This window comes from Schistocerca piceifrons, chromosome 5 (genome assembly GCF_021461385.2).
Source record: "Schistocerca piceifrons isolate TAMUIC-IGC-003096 chromosome 5, iqSchPice1.1, whole genome shotgun sequence".
NCBI lineage: Eukaryota > Metazoa > Arthropoda > Insecta > Orthoptera > Acrididae > Schistocerca > Schistocerca piceifrons.
This window is the reverse complement of record NC_060142.1, coordinates 553,422,826-553,442,407: the sequence shown is the minus strand read 5'-3', so window position 1 is coordinate 553,442,407 and position 19,582 is coordinate 553,422,826. Positions and strand designations below refer to the sequence as shown.

Here is a 19,582-nt window from a genome sequence, read left to right as displayed (position 1 = left end):
AGGAAGAAGCACATGATGGACTGATAAGAGACATCAACGGTAGTTATACGGTTTTTCTGCCTTGCTGAACGAGAAGACGACCTGAACATCCCTCCATCTGGGTGCTGTGGGCATCCCCAGAAGAAGAGTTTAAAAAAATGAAAACATAACCACAAAAAAATGAAACAAATAAAACATAATCCTTTCCTTTATCCACTTCTTTTTTAACAAAATGATCAGAGAAGTATTTGATTTTGGTTCGTGGACGGAGCCTAAAGTGGGGCCAAACAACCGTCCTAGTTAACTTTCACGGTGAAAGTGGTGGTGGCAGTAGCTTTGTCCTTGTTTTTAGGTTAGATAGGTTTTTGGGGATTAATATGGGTGCTAGGGGCCAACGCCTGAAATTGAAGAGATCTAAGAAAATTAAAAAAAGAGTGGTAACGTGCTTGACTACCATGCAGCGAGGCCGGGTTCGATTCCCGGCCGGGTTGCAGATTTCTCCGCTCGTGGTCTGGGTGTTGTGTTGTCTTCATCCCCGCCGATGCACCTGAAATAAGTTCTTTCAACCCGGCGGCCGACCTTCACCGGATATCAACTCCCCCCCCCCCCCCCTCTCCCTGGACAACAATGTCACTTGTTTTTTTTTCCACTAGCCAGAATTCTTTTTCGTTTTTCTTTTTCTCTTTTGGGGGGAGAGGGGTTGGAGGGGGGGGGGCCCTCATCAGGCATCAAAACATTCTTCAGTGTACTGTACCGGGTACTTTGCCTCACTGAAGCTATGCTACTTTATGAGCCTATGCTTTGGCTCCGAAATTAGCAGCGCTATCTTAAGGTAACCTGATTGTTTCAAAAATAGCTGTTCCACATGTAACGCTGTTTATTTATTTATTTTATAACCTCTAATTTCTGGAATCCATGTCCCAAGCAAGAGACATTTTCTTATTGTTGTAGCAGTACAGTGGTGTTCTAATACTGCGGGAGCGTAATGCTGTTCAAAGTCATAGTCTTCCTTTTTTATTTTTGGTCAACATTTGAATCGCTGTTTGACCCTTTCCCATCGTTAAAACTGATTGAAAGGTTCTCGGCCGTTGCGTCGGACGTCTTTCTGGAAACTGCATGACTTTTCTGCGCGGTAGCTGCCCGTCATGTTCAGGTGCGACTAAAATCTGAAGAAATATTCTGTAGTTCCCACAACATCATTCCGACTCCTGGGAACTTCTCAAGCCTTTACAATGGTTGTTTATGAAAAGCTATAATTATTCCCTCAATTTAACTTGCTCTTTGAACATAAAACAGGATGACTTATGACCATATTACTGCACTGCACACTAACAGATGGTCGCTAAGTTACATTAGAATTAGTCATTACGTCATGCCCGTGAAGCAAGCCGTGTGTGTTGCCAATCACGCCGCAAGCGGACACAACGTTGAGCGTGGGAGGGAGGGAAAAGCACTAGAAAAAGAGATGGTATCATTGCTACGGCTAAGACATTTAAACAGCACAGGGTGACTCAGGCTGTAACCTTTCTCCTTGCCCGACCGCAAAATTGCAAAACGGAAACCGTGTAGTTGTGCATCTTACTCCACAGTGTCGTCTCGTATTCTTACCGGCTATTGTCTTCCACTTGCGGCGTCTAAGCATGCAGGGACACATAAAACTATCCTATCTTTTGGTACCGGGTTGTATGAACTTCATGCCAGCTAGTATTCAGCTGTAAGATAGTTCTCAGTTTCCCGTTTTTCACCAAAAAGTAAAGACCGACAAATAATTAACCTCCTGCTAGAAACGTTTTAACCTCTACCTGATTAAAACTTTGAGTGATTATGGTAGCGTCTTCGACTGAAGTTGAGGTGAGAAATTCGAAACCAGTGACAAAAAAGTAGACAGACCAAAAGAAATTAGTGAAGTGTGGATATCAATTTTTCTGTTATCTGCGCGAGATTGTGGTTTTGTGTTACAGCAAGAAAATTCTTTTTCAGTAGGTAAGCCTGTGTTATCAACAGCTAAATGGCATTAAACCCGCTCGTCCAATTGCCTTATCTGTCTGGAGATTGCGGAGAGTCTCAAAATGACACAGGATGCCAACTGTTTTTTCCCCTTTATTGTTATTTAAATCGTCACTTGGCGACGGGCTAGCGACGGATAAAAACCGCTCTTCGACCAAAGGCTTTACATCTGTAACAGAAGTTTTTATACACACAAAATATATAAAAATTTAATTCTGCTTTTAAAAATATTTATTGAGGAAAACATTTAATGATTTTAATTCGTTTTAGATGATTCTGCACAATAATCATAAGTTTATGCCGCTACGGTACAATGGTGATGCATGGAAACGATCATGTTCGTGATGGAGATGGTGTGACGACACAGTAACGGAACACTCTGGGACCGCAGGAAGTAGTCAACAGTTACGTGCTGGAGGACGAAGGAGTGAGAAAGCCGGAGAGTGGGGCTGAAGAGGGGGGGCGGTGGGGGGCGGGGGGTGGGGGGCGTTGTTGACTAGCGCCGGGAGAAAGGGTGTATCTTGGGACGGATGTCATCGTTGGGCAGTGGGCATTAGTTGAACTTTCATGGAGGTGCATGGAAGGTGCGGTACGGATGTAGTCGCGCAGCAGGATAAGAAGTTAGTGGACAGTTTATTTGGTGTTGTGAATGTGTTTTACGAGTGCTGACAGCTCTTAAGGTATGGAATTTAGAGACCTTGTTTACTAGACTTCTCTGTTTCGAATGATCGTTTCTGCCACATCCCTGAATATTGACCATTCCTCCTGGGGCACTTGCATATTCCTACATTACATTCAGTACTGACGTCGGTTTCATTCTGTTTGTACTCAAAAATACTGGTACCTCTTAAAATTGTGCATATTATGAATTAAATCAATCTATTAAAAACTGTTTTCTAATATTCGTTCCCTGAGAAGTTATAATAGATACATCAGAATAGTGACTTATTGATAAAAGACAGGAAGTGCAAAATGGCTAAGCAGGAATGGCTAGAAATGTAAGGATGTAGAATCCTACAACAAAATTAAAGAGACCTTTGGAGAAAAGAGAACTGCCTTTATGAATATCAAGAGCACAGATGAAAACCAGACGTAAGCAAAGAAGGGAAAGCAGAAAGGTGGAAGGAGGATAGAGAGGGTCCATACAAGGGCGATGTATTCGAGGGCAATATTATGGAAATGGAAGAGGACGTAGATGAAGATAAGATGGGAGACATGATACTGCGTGAGGAATTTGACAGACCATTGAAACATCTACGTCCAAACAAGGCTCAGGGAGTAGACAACATTCCATTATAGCTACTGATAGCCTTCGAGGAGCCACCCCTCAGACTTCAAGAAGAATATAATAATTCCAATTCCAAAGAAGCAGGTCCTGATAGTCGTGAAAATTACCGAAATATCAGCTTAATAAGTCACGGTTGCAAAATACTAACACGGATTCTTTACAGATGAATGGAAAAACTCGGGGACAATCAGTTTTGATTCCGGAGAAATGTAGCAACACGAGAAGCAATATGAGTTATCTTAGATGATAGGTGAAGAAAAGGCAAACCTACGTTTATTGCATTTGTAGACTTAGAGAAATCTTTTGACAATTTTGATTGGAATACTCTCATTCAAATTCAGAGGGTGGCAGGGGTAAAATACTGGAAGCGAAAGGCTATTTGCAATTTGTACAGAAACCAGCTTTTCTTGAGATCGCCTATCTACGTTTTATATACTCCCTACTTCGGCCCTCATCAGTTATTTTGCTGCCTAGATAGCAAAACTCATCTATTACTTTTGGTGTATCGTTTCCTGATCTAATTCTCCCAGCATCATCTTTTTTAACTCGATTACATTCCATCATCCTCGTTCTGGTTTTGTCCATTTTCATCTTATATCCTGCTTTCAATATGCTGTCCATTCTGTTCAGCTGCTCTTCCAAGTCCTTTTCTGTCTCCGACAGAATTGCAATGTCATCGGCAAACATCACAAGTTTTTATTTTTTCTCCCTGGAATTTAATTCCTACTCCAAATTTTTCTTTTGGAGTAGGAATTAAATTCCAAGGAGAAGAAATAAGAAACGTGTTTGGATTCGTGACTGGATGAAGAAAAGACGTCAACACGGTTCCCCAACATCTTTGCCGAAATAATTTATAATGGAAGACCCAAGAATTTCTTTTAACTATCTTAGAATGTCACCAGAACTTTTCACATTTCTTCTAAATAGAGTTAATTATGCGATAAAGAATAAAGGTACTGCAATGCATGAAGCACTGTCGCCAGAACTCAAATTACATATCATATTGCGTGCATTACAATCGAGATCACTCGGCATGCTATAAGACACGGTTTTAGTTAGTGATGACGCTTTTTCATTAACACCAATAATTATTACCCTTAACAGTAATAATTATTAACATTAGCTACAATAATTATTCGAAGCAGCCCGCATTAAGAAGAGAATGGTTTGCAAACTACTCTCTTGAAGATAGATCTGTACAGTGGCAGTATTCCAAAATTCAAACGTATGTGAATGGGGAGCACTGCTGCGACGTTTTATATACATGAATATTGAATAAATAATGCAGGTTCCTGGTTTGTGTAGCCTCCCCTCCCGTCAACAATTTTCATTGAAAAAAAAAAGAGTAGGCCAACCCGAACGATGGGATTTCAGTCTTTTAGACGAGAGCATGTCCACACCTAGAATTACATTTGCTTTATTTTTCTTAATTCAGTTGTATATGTGCTCCTAATTCAATAAATTTTGTTCTGCAGCTCAGATTTTGTCAAACTATCTGTGTTCTGATCGCACGTGACGCTGTCAGGGGCAGCAATATGTTGCTTATTTTTGTAATCAGCATCACTGAAATCTCACAAACACCTATGAAAAGCATAGATATCCAAAAAGAGAACATTATTCTACTTTCCCCACGTCATATTCAGTGTGTCTACACTCTACGAACACACAACACACATAACCTCAGAACTCATGCAACTAGTGTTGCAAAAGTTGGAACACCCCGAAAGTGTTTAGTTTCACCGACGAGTTGCGCAAACGCGCGGCGCGCATGCGCAGTGGCCGGTAGCGCAGTTGCCTGCAACCTAGTGTCGTCGTGTAAACTAGGCTTAACTTCCTCACTCTTAACTGGACGGGATTAGAGATTTGTTTACAGCGGCAAAGCCGACGACGGGACGTTGAGACACAAACGTGGGGACGTAGACATCCAACAGCAGTCTCCATTCGCTACAGTATACTTGAAACTGGCGGTTAATAATAAGGTAAATGGTACTAGCTACACTCCTGGTGTAACTGAAAACTCGGAGAGACAGTTAAATGCACAAACCTCGTGGTAATGAACTAAGAATGAAGATTAAGCAGTACACAATGGAAAGTAGAAACACTTTTATTTTGGATGGAGAAGAATAAAGGTTAAATGCCAGGAAATAAATCTGATCGTAAGGAAGTCAAAGACTCGTATGAGAAAATCAGAAAAACGAGCCATGCGAAGAATTGACAGTATCAGCACTCGACGATTAATGACTTATTGTTCGTACACCTACTTTATAGGAGGGGAATGCGAAATGAGGAGGTGACAGGATGTACAATGAGAGCCTGTTTGACTGCTAGATTTTATATCAAACTTCAGTTCGGCCCACGGGAGGCCAAAATTGTAAGGACAATGCTGCACGTTCTATGTTAACCCCTTCAGAAGCATCTGGCTACATTTGTGTGCATTAAATTTTACTGTCTTTTGAGAATGTTCCATCTTTTTGTACAGCTGCTGCCAACTATTGGGCGTCACTATAAAGATACCAACAACTCAATGTAGCAGTGCGCAGCAGCTTCTGTCCACCAGAATATACGGAAGTGGTTGGTTGGCTACAGTCCACTGTCTTTTTTTTTTTTTTTTTTTGTCATAAGTCTACTAACTGGTTTGATGCGGCCAGCCACGAATTCCTTTCCTGTGCTAACCTCTTCATCTCAGAGTGGCACTTGCAACTTACGTCCTCAATTATTTGCTTGACGTATTCCAATCTCTGTCTTCCTCTACAGTTTTTGCCCTCTACAGCTCCCTCTAGTACCATGGAAGTCATTCCCTCATGTCTTAGCAGATGTCCTATCATCCTGTCCCTTCTCCATATCAGTGTTTTCCACATATTCCTTTCCTCTCCGATTCTGCGTAGAACCTCCTCATTCCTTACCCTATCAGGCCACCTAATTTTCAACATTCGTCTATAGCACCACATCTGAAATGCTTCGATTCTCTTCTGTTCCGGTTTTCACACAGTCCATGTTTCACTACCATACAATGCTGTACTCCAGACGTACATCCTCAGAAATTTCTTCCTCAAATTAAGGCCGGTATTTGATATTAGTAGACTGCTTTTGACAAAGTTGACTGGAATACTCACTTTCAAATTCTAAAGGTGGCAGGGGTAAAATACAGGGAGCGAAAGGCTATTTACAATTTGTACAGAAACCAGATGGCAGTTATAAGAGTCGAGGGACATCAAAGGGAGGAAGCGCTTGGGAAGGGAGTGAGACAGGGTTGTAGCCTATCCCTTATGTTATTCAATCTGTATATCGAGCAAGCAGTAAAGGAAACAAAAGAAAAATTCGGAGTAGGTATTAAAATCCATGGAGAAGAAATAAAAACTTTGAGGTTTGCCGATTACATTGTAATTCTATCAGAGACAGCAAAGGACTTGAAAGAGCAGTTGAACGGAATGGACAGTGTCTTGAAAGGAGGATATAAGATGAACATCAAAAAAAGCAAAACGAGGATAATGGAATGTGGTCGAATTAAGTCGGGTGATGCTGAGGGAATTAGATTAGGAAATGAGACACTTCAAGTAGTAAAGGAGTTTTGCTATTTGGGGAGCAAAATAACTAATGATGGTCGAAGTAGAGAAGATATAAAATGTAGACTGGCAATGGCAAGGAAAGCGTTTCTGAAGAAGAGAAATTTGTTAACATCGAGTATAGATTTAAGTGTTTCTGAAAATATTTGTATGGAGTGCAGCCATGTATGGAAGTGAAACATGGACAATAAATAGTTTGGACAAGAAGAGAATAGAAGCTTTTGAAATGTGATGCTACAGAAGAATGCTGAAGATTAGATGGGTAGATCACATAACTAATGATGAAGTATTGAATAGAATTGGGGAGAAGAGGAGCATGTGGCACAACTTGACAAAAAAAAGGGACCGGTTAGTAGGACATGTTCTGAGGCATCAAGGGATCACAAATTTAGCACTGGAGGGCAGCGTGGAGGGTAAAAATCGTAGAGGGAGACCAAGAGATGAATACACTAAGCAGATTCAGAAGGATGTAGGTCGCAGTAAGTACTGGGAGATGAAGAAGCTTGCACAGGATAGGGTAGCATGGAGAGCTGCATCAAACCAGTCTCAGGACTGAAGACCACAACAACAACAACAACAACAACAGACTTCTCTTGGCCAGAAATGCCTTTTTTGCCATAGCGAGTCTGCTTTTGATGTCCTCCTTGCTCCGTCCGTCATTGGTTATTTTACTGCCTAGGTAGCAGAATTCCTTAACTTCATTGACTTCGTGACCATCAATCCTGATGTTAAGTTTCTCGCTGTTCTCATTTCTACTACTTATCATTACCTTCGTTTTTCTCCGATTTACTCTCAAACCATACTGTGTACTCATTAGACTGTTCATTCCGTTCAGCAGATCATTTAATTCTTCTTCACTTTCACTCAGGATAGCAATGTCATCAGCGAATCGTATCATTGATATCCTTTCACCTTGTATTTTAATTCCACTCCTGAACCTTTCTTTTATTTCCATCATTGCTTCCTCGATGTACAGATTGAAGAGTAGGGGCGAAAGGCTACAGCCTTGTCTTACACCCTTCTTCATACGAGCGCTTCGTTCTTGATCGTCCACTCTTATTATTCCTTCTTGGTTGTTGTACATATTGTATATGACCCGTCTCTCCCTATAGCTTACCCCAACTTTTTTCAGAATCTCGAACAGCTTGCACCATTTTATATTGTCGAACGCTTTTTCCAGGTCGACAAATCCTATGAAAGTGTCTTGATTTTTCTTTAGCCTTGCTTCCATTATTAGCCGTAACGTCAGAATTGCCTCTCTCGTCCCTTTACTTTTCCTAAAGCCAAACTAATCGTCAATTTTCTTTTCCATTCTTCTGTATATTATTCTTGCAAGTAGCTTCGATGCATGAGCTGTTAAGCTGATTGTGCGCTATTTCTCGCACTTGTCAGCTCTTGTTGTCTTCGGAATTGTGTGGACGATGCTTTTCTGAAAGTCAGATGGTATATCGCCAGACTCATATATTCTACACACCAACGTGAATAGTCGTTTTGTTGCCACTTCCCCCAATGATTTTAGAAATTCTGATGGAATGTTATCTATCCCTTCTGCCTTATTTGACCGTAAGTCCTCCAAAGCACTTTTAAATTCCGATTCTAATACTGGATCCCCTATCTCTTCTAAATCGACTCCTGCTTCTTCTTCTATCACATCAGACAAATCTTCACCCTCATAGAGGCTTTCAATGTATTCTTTCCATCTATGTGCTCTCTCCTCTGCATTTAAAAGTGGAATTCCCGTTGCACTCTTAATGTTACCACCGTTGCTTTATATGTCACCAAAGGTTGTTTTGACTTTCCTGTATGCTGAGTCTGTCTGTCCGACAATCATATCTTTTTCGATGTCTTCACATTTTTCCTGCAGTCATTTCGTCTTAGCTTCCCTGCACTTCCTATTTATTTCATTCCTCAGCGACTTGTATTTCTGTATTCCTGATTTTCTCGGAACATGTTTGTACTTCCTCCTTTCATCAATCAACTGAAGTATTTCTTCTGTTACCCATGGTTTCTTCGCAGCTACCTTCTTTGTACCTATGTTTTCCTTCCCAACTTCTGTGATGGCCCTTTTTAGAGATGTCCATTCCTCTTCAACTGTACTGCCTACTGCGCTATTCCTTATTGCTGTATCTATAGCGTTAGAGAACTTCAAACGTATCTCGTCATTCCTTAGTACTTCCGTATCCCACTTCTTTGCGTATTGATTCTTCCTGACTAATGTCTTGAACTTCAGCCTACTCTTCATCACTACTATATAGTGATTTGAGTCTATATCTGCTCCTTGGTACGCCTTACAATCCAGTATCTGATTTCGGAATCTCTGTCTGACCATGATGTAATCTAATTGAAATCTTCCCGTATCTCCCGGCCTTTTCCAAGTATACCTCCTCCTCTTGTGATTCTTGAACAGGGTATTCGCTATTACTAGCTGAAACTTGTTACAGAACTCAAGTAGTCTTTCTCCTCTTTCATTCCTTGTCCCAAGCCAATATTCTCCTGTAACCTTTTCTTCTACTCCTTCCCCTACAACTGCATTCCAGTCGCCCATGACTATTAGATTTTCGTCCCCCTTTACATACTGCATTACCCTTTCAATATCCTCATACACTTTCTCTATATGTTCATCTTCAGCCTGCGACGTCGGCATGTATACCTGAACTATCGTTGTCGGTATTGGTCTGCTGTCGATTCTGATTAGAACAACCCGGTCACTGAACTGTTCACAGTAACACACCCTCTGCCCTACCTTCCTGTTCATAACGAATCCTACACCTGTTATACCATTTTCTGCTGCTGTTGATATTACCCGATACTCATCTGACCAGAAATCCTTGTCTTCCTTCCACTTCACTTCACTGACCCCTACTATATCTAGATTGAGCCTTTGCATTTCCCTTTTCAGATTTTCTAGTTTCCCTGCCACGTTCAAGCTTCTGACATTCCACGCCCCGACTCGTAGAACGTTACCCTTTCGTTGATTATTCAATCTTTTTCTCATGGTAACCTCCTCCTTGGCAGTCCCCTCCCGGAGATCCGAATGGGGGACTATTCCGGAATCTTTTGTCAATGGAGAGATCATCATGTCACTTCTTCAAATACAGGCCACATGTCCTGTGGATACACGTTACGTGTCTTTAATGCAGTGGTTTCCATTGCCTTCTGCATCCTCATGTCGTTGATCATTGCTGATTCTTCCGCCTTTAGGGGCAATTTCCCACCCCTAGGACAAGAGAGTGCCCTGAACCTCTATCCGCTCCTCCGCCCTCTTTGACAAGGCCGTTGGCAGAATGAGGCTGACTTCTTATGCCGGAAGTCTTCGGCCGCCAATGCTGATTATTTATCAAAATTTAGGCAGTGGCGGGGATCGAACCTGGGACCCAAGACGCTACCCCTAGACCACGGTATCCACTGTATACATGAACATTATTATTGTTATTTTGCTTGGTAATTATCGAATAATCAGTATATTTATTACAACAGTGAACATTTCAATACTAGTTATTTAATCCATAAAAAGAAACCAAGTGTACAAAGTATATATTGAAAACGGGTACATATTTTTGTATACATCTTGCACGCGCAATCAAAAAAATCACCTAAGAGCATTACAGCATAAAGAAAAATTTTCCTTTCTCCAGAAAAATTCAGGTCTGAAGGAATTGTGTTCGAACATTATGAATTACCTCGAAGGAAACGGTCTATTGACACACAGTAAACGTGGGTTTAGAAAACATCGTTCCTGTGAAACACAACTAGCTCTATATTCACATAAAGTGCTGAGTGCTATTGACCAGAGATTTCAGATCGATTCTGTATTTCTGGATTTCCGGAAGGCTTTTGACTCTGTACCACACAAGCGGCTCGTAGTGAAATTACGTGCTTATGGAATATCGTCTCAGTTAAGTGACTGGATTTGCGATTTCCTGTCAGACAGGTCACAGTTCGTAGTAATTGACGGAAAGTCATCGAGTAAAACAGAAGTGATTTCAGGCGTTCCCCAAGGTAGTGTTATAGGCTCTTTGCTCTGTATAAACGATTTGGGAGACAATCTGAGCAGCCGTCTTCGGTTGTTTGCAGATGACGCTGTCGTTTATCGACTAATAAAGTCATCAGAAGATCAAAACAAACTGCAAAATGATTTAGAAAAGATATCTGAATGGTGTGAAAAGTGGCAGTTGACCCTAAATAACGAAAAGTGTGAGGTCATGGACATGAGTGCTAAAAGGAACTCGTTAAATTTCGGTTACACGATAAATCAGTCTAATTTAAATGCCGTAAATTCAACTAAATACCTAGGTATTACAAGTACGAACAACTTAAATTGGAAGGAACACACAGAAAATGTTGTGGGTAAGGCTAACCAAAGGCTGCGTTTTATTGGCAGTACACCTAGAAAATGTAACAGACCTGCTAAAGAGACTGCCTACACTACGCTTGTCCGTCCTCTTTTAGAATATTGCTGCGCGATGTGGGGTCCTTACCAGATAGGAGTGACGGAGTACATCGAAAAAGTTCAAAGAAAGGCAGCACGTTTTGTATTATCGCGAAATATGGGGGAGAGTGCAACAGAAATGATACAGGATTTGGGCTGGAAATCATTAAAAGAAAGTCGTTTTTCGTTGCAATCGAATCTTCTCACGAAATTCCAATCACCAACTTTCTCCTCCGAATGCGAAAATATTTTGTTGACACCGACCTACATAGGGTGGAACGATCACCATGATAAAATAAGGGAAATCAGAGCTCGTACGGAAAGATATGGGTGTTCAATCTTTCCGTGCGCTATACGACATACCCTCAGACTTCAAGAAGAATATAATAATTCCAATCCCAAAGAAAGCAGGTGTTGACAGATGTGAAAATTACCGAACTATCAGTTCAATAAGTCACAGCTGCAAAATACTAACGCGAATTCTTTACAGACGAATGGAAAAACTGATAGAAGCCGATCTCGGGGAAGATCAGTTTGGATTCCGTAGAAATGTTGGAACACGTGAGGCAATACTGACCCTACGACTTATCTTAGAAAATACATTATGGAAAGGCAAATCTACGTTTCTAGCATTTGTAGACTTAGAGAAAGCTTGTGACAATGTTGATTGGAACACTCTCTTTCAAATTCTGAAGGTGGCATGCGTAAAAAACAGGGAGCGAAAGGCTATTTACAATTTGTACAGAAACCAGATGGCAGTTATAAGGGTCGAGGGACATGGAAGCAGTGGTTGGGAAGGGAGTGAGACAGGGTTGTAGCCTATCCCCGATGTTATTCAATCTATATATTGAGCAAGCAAGAAAGGAAACAAAAGAAAAGTTCGGAGTGGGTATTAAAATCCACGGAGAAGAAATAAAAACTTTGAGGTTCGCCGATGACATGGTAATTCTGTCAGAGATAGCAAAGGACTTGGAAGAGCAGTTGAACGGAATGGACAGTGTCTTGAAAGGAGGGTATAAGATGAACATCAACAAAAGCAAAACGAGGATAATGGAATGTAGTCGAATTAAGTCGAGTGATGCTGAGGGAATTAGATTAGGAAATGAGACACTTAAAGTAGTAAAGGAGTTTTGCTATTTGGGGAGAAAAATAACTGATGATGGTCGAAGTAGAGAGGATATAAAATGTAGATTGGCAGTGGCAAGGGAAGCGTTTCTGAAGAAGAAAAATTTGTTAACATCGAGTATAGATTTAAGTGTCAGGAAGTCGTTTCTGGAAGTATTTGTGTGGAGTCTAGCCACGTATGGAAGTGAAACATGGACGATAAATAGTTTGGACAAGAAGAGAATAGGAGCTTTCGAAATGTGGTGCTACACAAGAATGCTGAAGATTAGATGAGTAGATCACATAACTAATGAGGAGGTATTGAATAGAATTGGAGAGAAGTGAAATGTGTAGCACAACGTGACTAGAAGAAGGGATCGGTTGGTAGGACATGTTCTGAGACATCAAGGGATCACCAATTTAGTATTGGAGGGCAGCGTGGAGGGTAAAAATCGTAGAGGGAGACCATGAGATGAATACACTAAACAGATTCAGAAGGATGTAAGCTGCAGTAGGTACTGGGAGATGAAGAAGCTTGCACATGATAGAGTAGCATGGAGAGCTTCATCAAACCAGTCTCAGGATTGAAGACCTCAACAACAAGAACATACGAGATTGGAAAAATAGAGAATTGTGAAGCTGGTTCGATGAACCCTCTGCCAGGCAGTTGAATGTGATTTGCAGAATATCCATGTAGATGTAGATGTAGATGTAGAACTGACTGCAGACCAATTTATCCTGTTTTTTGGTACTCGTGCTAGTAAGAGGGATAAAATTCCAAATCTTGCGCTTTGCTTGGTACTGGTGCTCATTTCATCGGCCCTGAAACCACAAAGTGACAATTTCGGACCTTCGACACAACTTCCCATTAGAGAGATGGCGCACTGTTGACCTGATTTCCCGTGTAGGCATTCCGCTTCCTGTGCGACGTTTAATTACTCGAATCCCCAGACCCGGGAAGGTAGCGCACAATGAACTTGAACGGATTCTGCAGTGCAGTTTGGTAGGAGCTAGGTTGCTTATGTTCTTCTTCACTAATGTGGTACACTTGCGAACGCAAATAACACATCTGCTCTTCTGCAGTGCAACAAACGGACACGACAGTAAGTGTTCCCTCGGCACTTGAAAGCTTTTCGCAGGTAAGCTTGACAACCCGACAGTGACGCGTTGGCGCGGTATTTTATCACCGCCCGTGTACGATGCCGCGCATGCGCACTGCCGGCGAGCGCTGGCGCTCCACCAGGTGGGAGCCCACGAGCCGCGGAGTGGTTCTCCGCCTCGCCGCCACTGCACACGGTTTGCCGCCGTGCCGCAGCCACCGATCGGCTCCCGTGTGTCAGTAACTCTGCCTCCTCTCCAGCTCGGCATTTTAGTGAATCTCTACTGGCAGTAAGTAGCGGCTCCTCCCTGGTTTCTTCATTAGTTGTCTGTAGGACGCGAGGTTTAAAGCCTGAAGGCCTGCGGAAGGCATCGCTGAACCTAGCGCGCAGATAGGACGCTCCTTACGCTAGTGAGTTGACAGTGGTAATTAAATCTAGAACCAAAAGCATCTTCCCGGAAAGAGCAGAAGTTTCGCTGATCGGATATAATATCTGAGCGTCACAATCGACTCCTGTATGAGCTGTTTTAGTTATGTGCAAGCCTAAGGAGAAAACTCCACAGCTTGGCGGAGAGATTTCATCAGAATCACTGTAATTTCGTTGGTGTTCTGTTGCACAACAACAAGTGAGGTACCAGCTAAGTTTATTTGCAGAATTGTTTTGTTACAAGCCTTTTCTAACGAGATGTGTTGCGTAGATTTCGTTCAAACATAGAAATAGGAATACTATGTCATAAAATTCGTCGTTTTGGCCTGTTTGCATACAACAGAACGAGGCGTACACAACGTTAGTGCAGGTATACCAGCTGTACCGGTATGAAATGAGGGTTTTTTGTGAAAATTAAACACTAATTTTGAATTGAAAAGTAAAAACATTTTATTCAAAGTACTGATCATTGCTTTCTATACATTTTGACCACTTTTCTGGCAATATGTAGACACCACGCCAATAGAAATGTTCGTCTTTTGAAGCAAACCAATCAGACACCCAATTTTCGACTTCTTCGTAGGAATCGAAGTGTTCCTCAGCCAATGAGTGTCCAATTGATCAAAAGAAATGGTAGTCGGAAGGGGCAAAGTCTGGTGAATACGGCGGATGGGGTAGCAGCTCCCAGTCAAGTGTTTTGATTGTATCCAGAACCAGTTTTGCTTTGTGTGCAGGTGCATTGTTGTGTAAAAAATTACTTTGTCATGTCTTCTGGCCCATTCTGGTCTTTTTTCGATCAATGCATAGTTCAAACTGATCGTTTGTTGTCTGTAGCGATTAGTATTCACAGTTTCACCGGGTTTTAGAAGCTCATGATACACCACACCTTTCTGATACCATCAAACACAGAGCATTGTCTTCTTGCCGAATCGATCTAGTTTTGCAGTCTATGTTGATGGTTTCCCGGATTAACCCATGATTTTTCCCGCTTAGGGTTCTTAAAATAAATCCATTTTTCATCGCCAGTAACAATTCGATGCAAAATTGTCTTCGAAGCAAAATTTGACAAATGGTTTTTCGGTTTTCCATCTGTCAATTCATGTGGCACCCATTTTCCACACATTTAGATGTTTCCCATAGCTTTCAAACGGTCAAAAATTGTTTGTTGTGCAACATTTAGCATTGCTGATATTTGCTTCTGACTCAAAGTATCATCTTCATCCAATATTGCTTGCAATTCGGCGTCTTCGGACTTTTTTGGTGGTCTTCCACGTTCTTCATTTCTTAAATCAAAATCACTATTTCTGAACAGTTGAAACCATCTTTTGCTTGTTGCTTCTGATAGAGCATAATCACCGTATGCCTCGACAAGCATTCGATGCGACTCTGCAGCACTTTTTTTCAAATGAAAACAAAAAGTTAATGCTTTCCGCAAATCATCACTTTCTGGTACAAAATTCGACATTGTTAACACGATGAAAACATATGATGTTCTTTGTTCCATGACTTGATGTATACTAAATATCTTTGACAGTTGTCACACCAACCAAACAAAAAAAATTAAGGCTCTTTCACAACAAATGTTCCCTTTCGACGCATTTGTATCTTAACGCTCATTTCATACCGGTACAACTGGTATAATAAGCCTGGTTCTTATTTTCTAGCAGTTAAGAAATAGGTGGCTATATATAAGCGTAACTGTACTCCACTTTATGATGGTCCTTGACGTGGGCGTCCAATAATAACACGAAAAACCAAAGATATCACGTGTAGAATATGGTACCAGACCACTGGCAACCGAATGTATTTTAGTTAATGCCATAAGCATGTCACACAAATGAGTAGAGTAAATTTTACGAGGATAATGCATTACGACGTGCAAAGACGAAAAGCCAAAACGTCTCTGTAAGCCAGAAGACGTTACATATTTCTCAAGTAAAGATTTTAAAGGTGACTGTTTTAATGTCAGATAGAATACGCAATGAAAATGCACAGGACTGCAGGTATGCTACACGACTTACGATAATTCTTGTTATTAACACTCCAAAATTAATTCTTCAAGCGGTATGGTAAACATTGAAAATTGTAGGTATTTCAGCATCGGTGGTTCCTCAGCCGCAACGTACTTGAGCTGTCACTGGAACTGCCAAATGATGATGGAGCAATGTCTCAGAAACGCGAAATAAAAAACAAAAAGTTTCGTGACAGGTAAAACAATAAAAAAGGGCGTCTGTTTGATCAAATAGACGAAAACGTACGCGAGAGTAAAACTGGATAACAAAACAAATAAAATAATCCTTCGACAGGAAAGCATACCTGCCCACAACGGTATTTTGTTAGTTGTAAACACAGTATTTTGAAAAATAATTGATACACCCTCCTATTGACTAGATTTTTACCAAAGAAAAATCACCAAACAACCGTATGTTTTGAGTTTATTTTATTTACGGAACCAGTTTCGGCATCTCATTAATGACACCTGTGCACTCCATGTATAGACAATCATATATATCGATACTTGCATTTCTAGAGCCATCATTATCTCCATTTCGTTAGTTCGTTTTTGGAGTGTTTACGTCGAAGATTTGATAACAAGAACAGCAGCAGCAACAGCAAGCCGTTTTTATCAAGACTTTGAAGTAAAGTCCTCAAGCATGAATTAATGAAATCCAGATACTGATGGCTCCAGTTATGCAGCTGCCGATGTATCTGTGTATACATGGAGTGCATAGGGGCCTAAAGATGACATGGACTTAATGACATGCCGAAAATGGTCGTCTGAATAAAATAACTTCTCAAAACATACGGCTGTTTGACAATTTTTGTTTGGTAGATATTTGACCGGACGCTGCCCCGTGTCCACGATGGATCAACTGATGTTCACTAGATGTTCCACGTTCTGACTTCCATCTACATCTACATTTATACTCCGCAAGCCACCTAACGGTGTGTGGCAGAGGGCACTTTACATGCCACTGTCATTACCTCCCTTTCCTGTTCCAGTCGCGTACGGTTCGCGGGAAGAACGGCTACCGGAAAGCCTCCGTGCGCGCTCGAATCTCTCTAATTTTACATTCGTGATCTCCTCGGGGGGTATAAGTAGGGGGAAGCAATATATTCGATACCTCATCCAGAAACGCACCCTCTCGAAACCTGGCGAGCAAGCTACACCGCGATGCAGAGCGCCTCTCTTGCAGAGTCTGCCACTTGAGTTTGCTAAACATCTCCGTAACGCTATCACGGTTACCAAATAACCCTGTGACGAAACGCGCCGCTCTTCTTTGGATCTTCTCTATCTCCTCCGTCAACCCGATCTGGTACGGATCCCACACTGATGAGCAATACTCAAGTATAGGTCGAACGAGTGTTTTGTAAGCCACCTCCTTTGTTGATGGACTACATTTTCTAAGGACTCTCCCAATGAATCTCAACCTGGTACCCGCCTTACCAACAATTAATTTTATATGATCATTCCACTTCAAATCGTTCCGCACGCATACTCCCAGATATTTTACAGAAGTAACTGCTACCAGTGTTTGTTCCGCTATCAAACAGTAAAGGATCCTTCTTTCTATGTATTCGCAATACATTTGATTTGTCTATGTTAAGGGTCAGTTGCCACTCCCTGCACCAAATGCCTGTCCGCTGCAGAACTTCCTGCATTTCGCTACAATTTTCTAATGCTGCAACTTCTCTGTATACTACAGCATCATCCGCGAAAAGCCGCATGGAACTTCCGACACTATCTACTAGGTCATTTATATATATTATGAAAAGCAATGGTCCCATAACACTCCCCTATGGCACGCCAGAAGTTACTTTAACGTCTGTAGACGTCTCTCCATTGATAACAACATGCTGTGTTCTGTTTGCTAAAAACTCTTCAATCCAGCCACACAGTTGGTCTGGTATTCCGTAGGCTCTTACTTTGTTTATTAGGCGACAGTGCGGAACTGTATCGAACGCCTTCCGGAAGTCAAGGAAAATAGCATCTACCTCCCAGCGGAGGTTCGAATCCTCCCTTGGACATGGGTGTGTGTGTTTGTCCTTAGGATAATTTAGGTTAAGTAGTGTGTAAGCTTAGGGACTGATGACCTTAGCAGTTAAGTCCCATAAAATTTCACACACATTTGAACATTCTGAAAATGGTCGTGTAAATAAAATAACTTCTCAAAACATAAGTCTGTTTGGCAATTTTTCTTTGGTAGATATTTGGCCGGACGCTGCCCCGTGTCCACGATGGATCTACAGATATTCACTAGATGTTCCTCGCTCTGACTTCCATCTCTCCTGATCGAATCAAATGTATTACGGCAGTCGTGCCCGAAGGTTTTTTTGTAATTTCCATATATGGACTTCAGTAATAGAATCTGTTGAGAGGAAAGTCTTTGTAGTTCGTTGACCAAAAAGGAAACAATGTAGCTAAACAGTGCATGTTAAGCAGAGTAACATTTCTTTTTTACTATTAAAAACAGTCTTGATCACGATTTATTTACCAAGTTGACCGGTTTCGACCACTACTGTGGTCATCTTCAGACCATTGAGTAGGAGTATGCTCGATTTACGAGGTTTAAATAAAAAGTACTACCACCATCTTCATGGGAATATTTTAATAAATCAAACGGAGAAATAATCCTTTGAATGTGATCTTTAATTGCCAATACTCATTTTTCTACATAATCACCAGCCAATTGGATACATTTCTGCCAACGATGGCTCATGGCTCAATGGCCTGAAGATGACCACAGTAGTGTTCGAAACCGGTCACCTTGATAAATAAATCGTGATCAAGACTGTTTTTAATAGTAAATATTTGTAAGACATTGATCACTGCCTCTCCCATAATGTATTCAAAAGCAAGTAACATATCTGCCTGGCCGCATAGGTTTTATCACTGAGCTCGCAGACGTACTTTGCGCTTCTCGTCGGCAAGTCCGACGTCGACCTTGCGTTTATCTGCGATACTTGATAGGCCGCGCAGCCACGAGTGGGCCACTAAGCGAGGCGGCGCTGCCCTGCACAGGTGCCCCCCAGCCGCCAGCCGCCAGCCGCCAGCCGCCGTTCGTGACGCTCCGGCGACTCGCGCGCCGGCCGTGGTCCTCCCCATTGTTGCGCCGGCAGAGAGGCGGGCCGCATGCCGCGCATGCGCGCTCACTGGCAGCCGCTGTCGCAGGCGGGCCTGGTGCTGCCGCCGCTGCGCGACGCGGGCGCGCGATCGACCAGCTGGCAGTCGATGCGGGGGCGTCCCGGGCGCTGGTGCGCGCTGCTCGCGGCCGCCGCGGCGGCCCTGCTGCTGCTCCAGGCCGCGCTCGTCGACCAGAGGGCCGGCGGCGGCGCAGACACCGCCCTCCGAGACGACGAGCCTCCCTTCGGCGGTCCCCAGCAGGTAGGTGCGGCGCCGCTTCCTTGCCGCCCGCTGCACGCCAGCGCGTTGATGGGTGCGACCCACGTGGGGGCGCGCGAGTGCCGCTGGTGCATAACTGACCTTCTCCAACTTCATTCTGTAATCCGGAAGACGGTGTCCTTAAGGTACATCCCACTTCAAAAAATAGTCAGATAACGAAATCAGGTGTACACAATGTATTTTGAAAAAGATTTTTTTATTTTAAAGATGGAACACTATAAGTTTTACTGCGACACTTATCAATATTTATTGTAACTAAATTACTGTAACCATCCACAACTT

General features: G+C 42.2%; 1 protein-coding gene across 1 annotated transcript in view; it reads left to right on the top strand.

The window, feature by feature from the left end:
- The first annotated feature begins 19,030 nt into the window (after nucleotides 1–19,030).
- Nucleotides 19,031–19,582, top strand: part of LOC124799136 (carbohydrate sulfotransferase 11-like) — a 340,241-nt gene continuing 339,689 nt past the window's right edge. Inside the window, exon 1 of the mRNA XM_047262673.1 lies at nucleotides 19,031–19,282. Within this exon, the coding sequence (XP_047118629.1) occupies nucleotides 19,031–19,282 (252 nt within the window). The remainder of the gene's footprint in view (nucleotides 19,283–19,582) is intronic.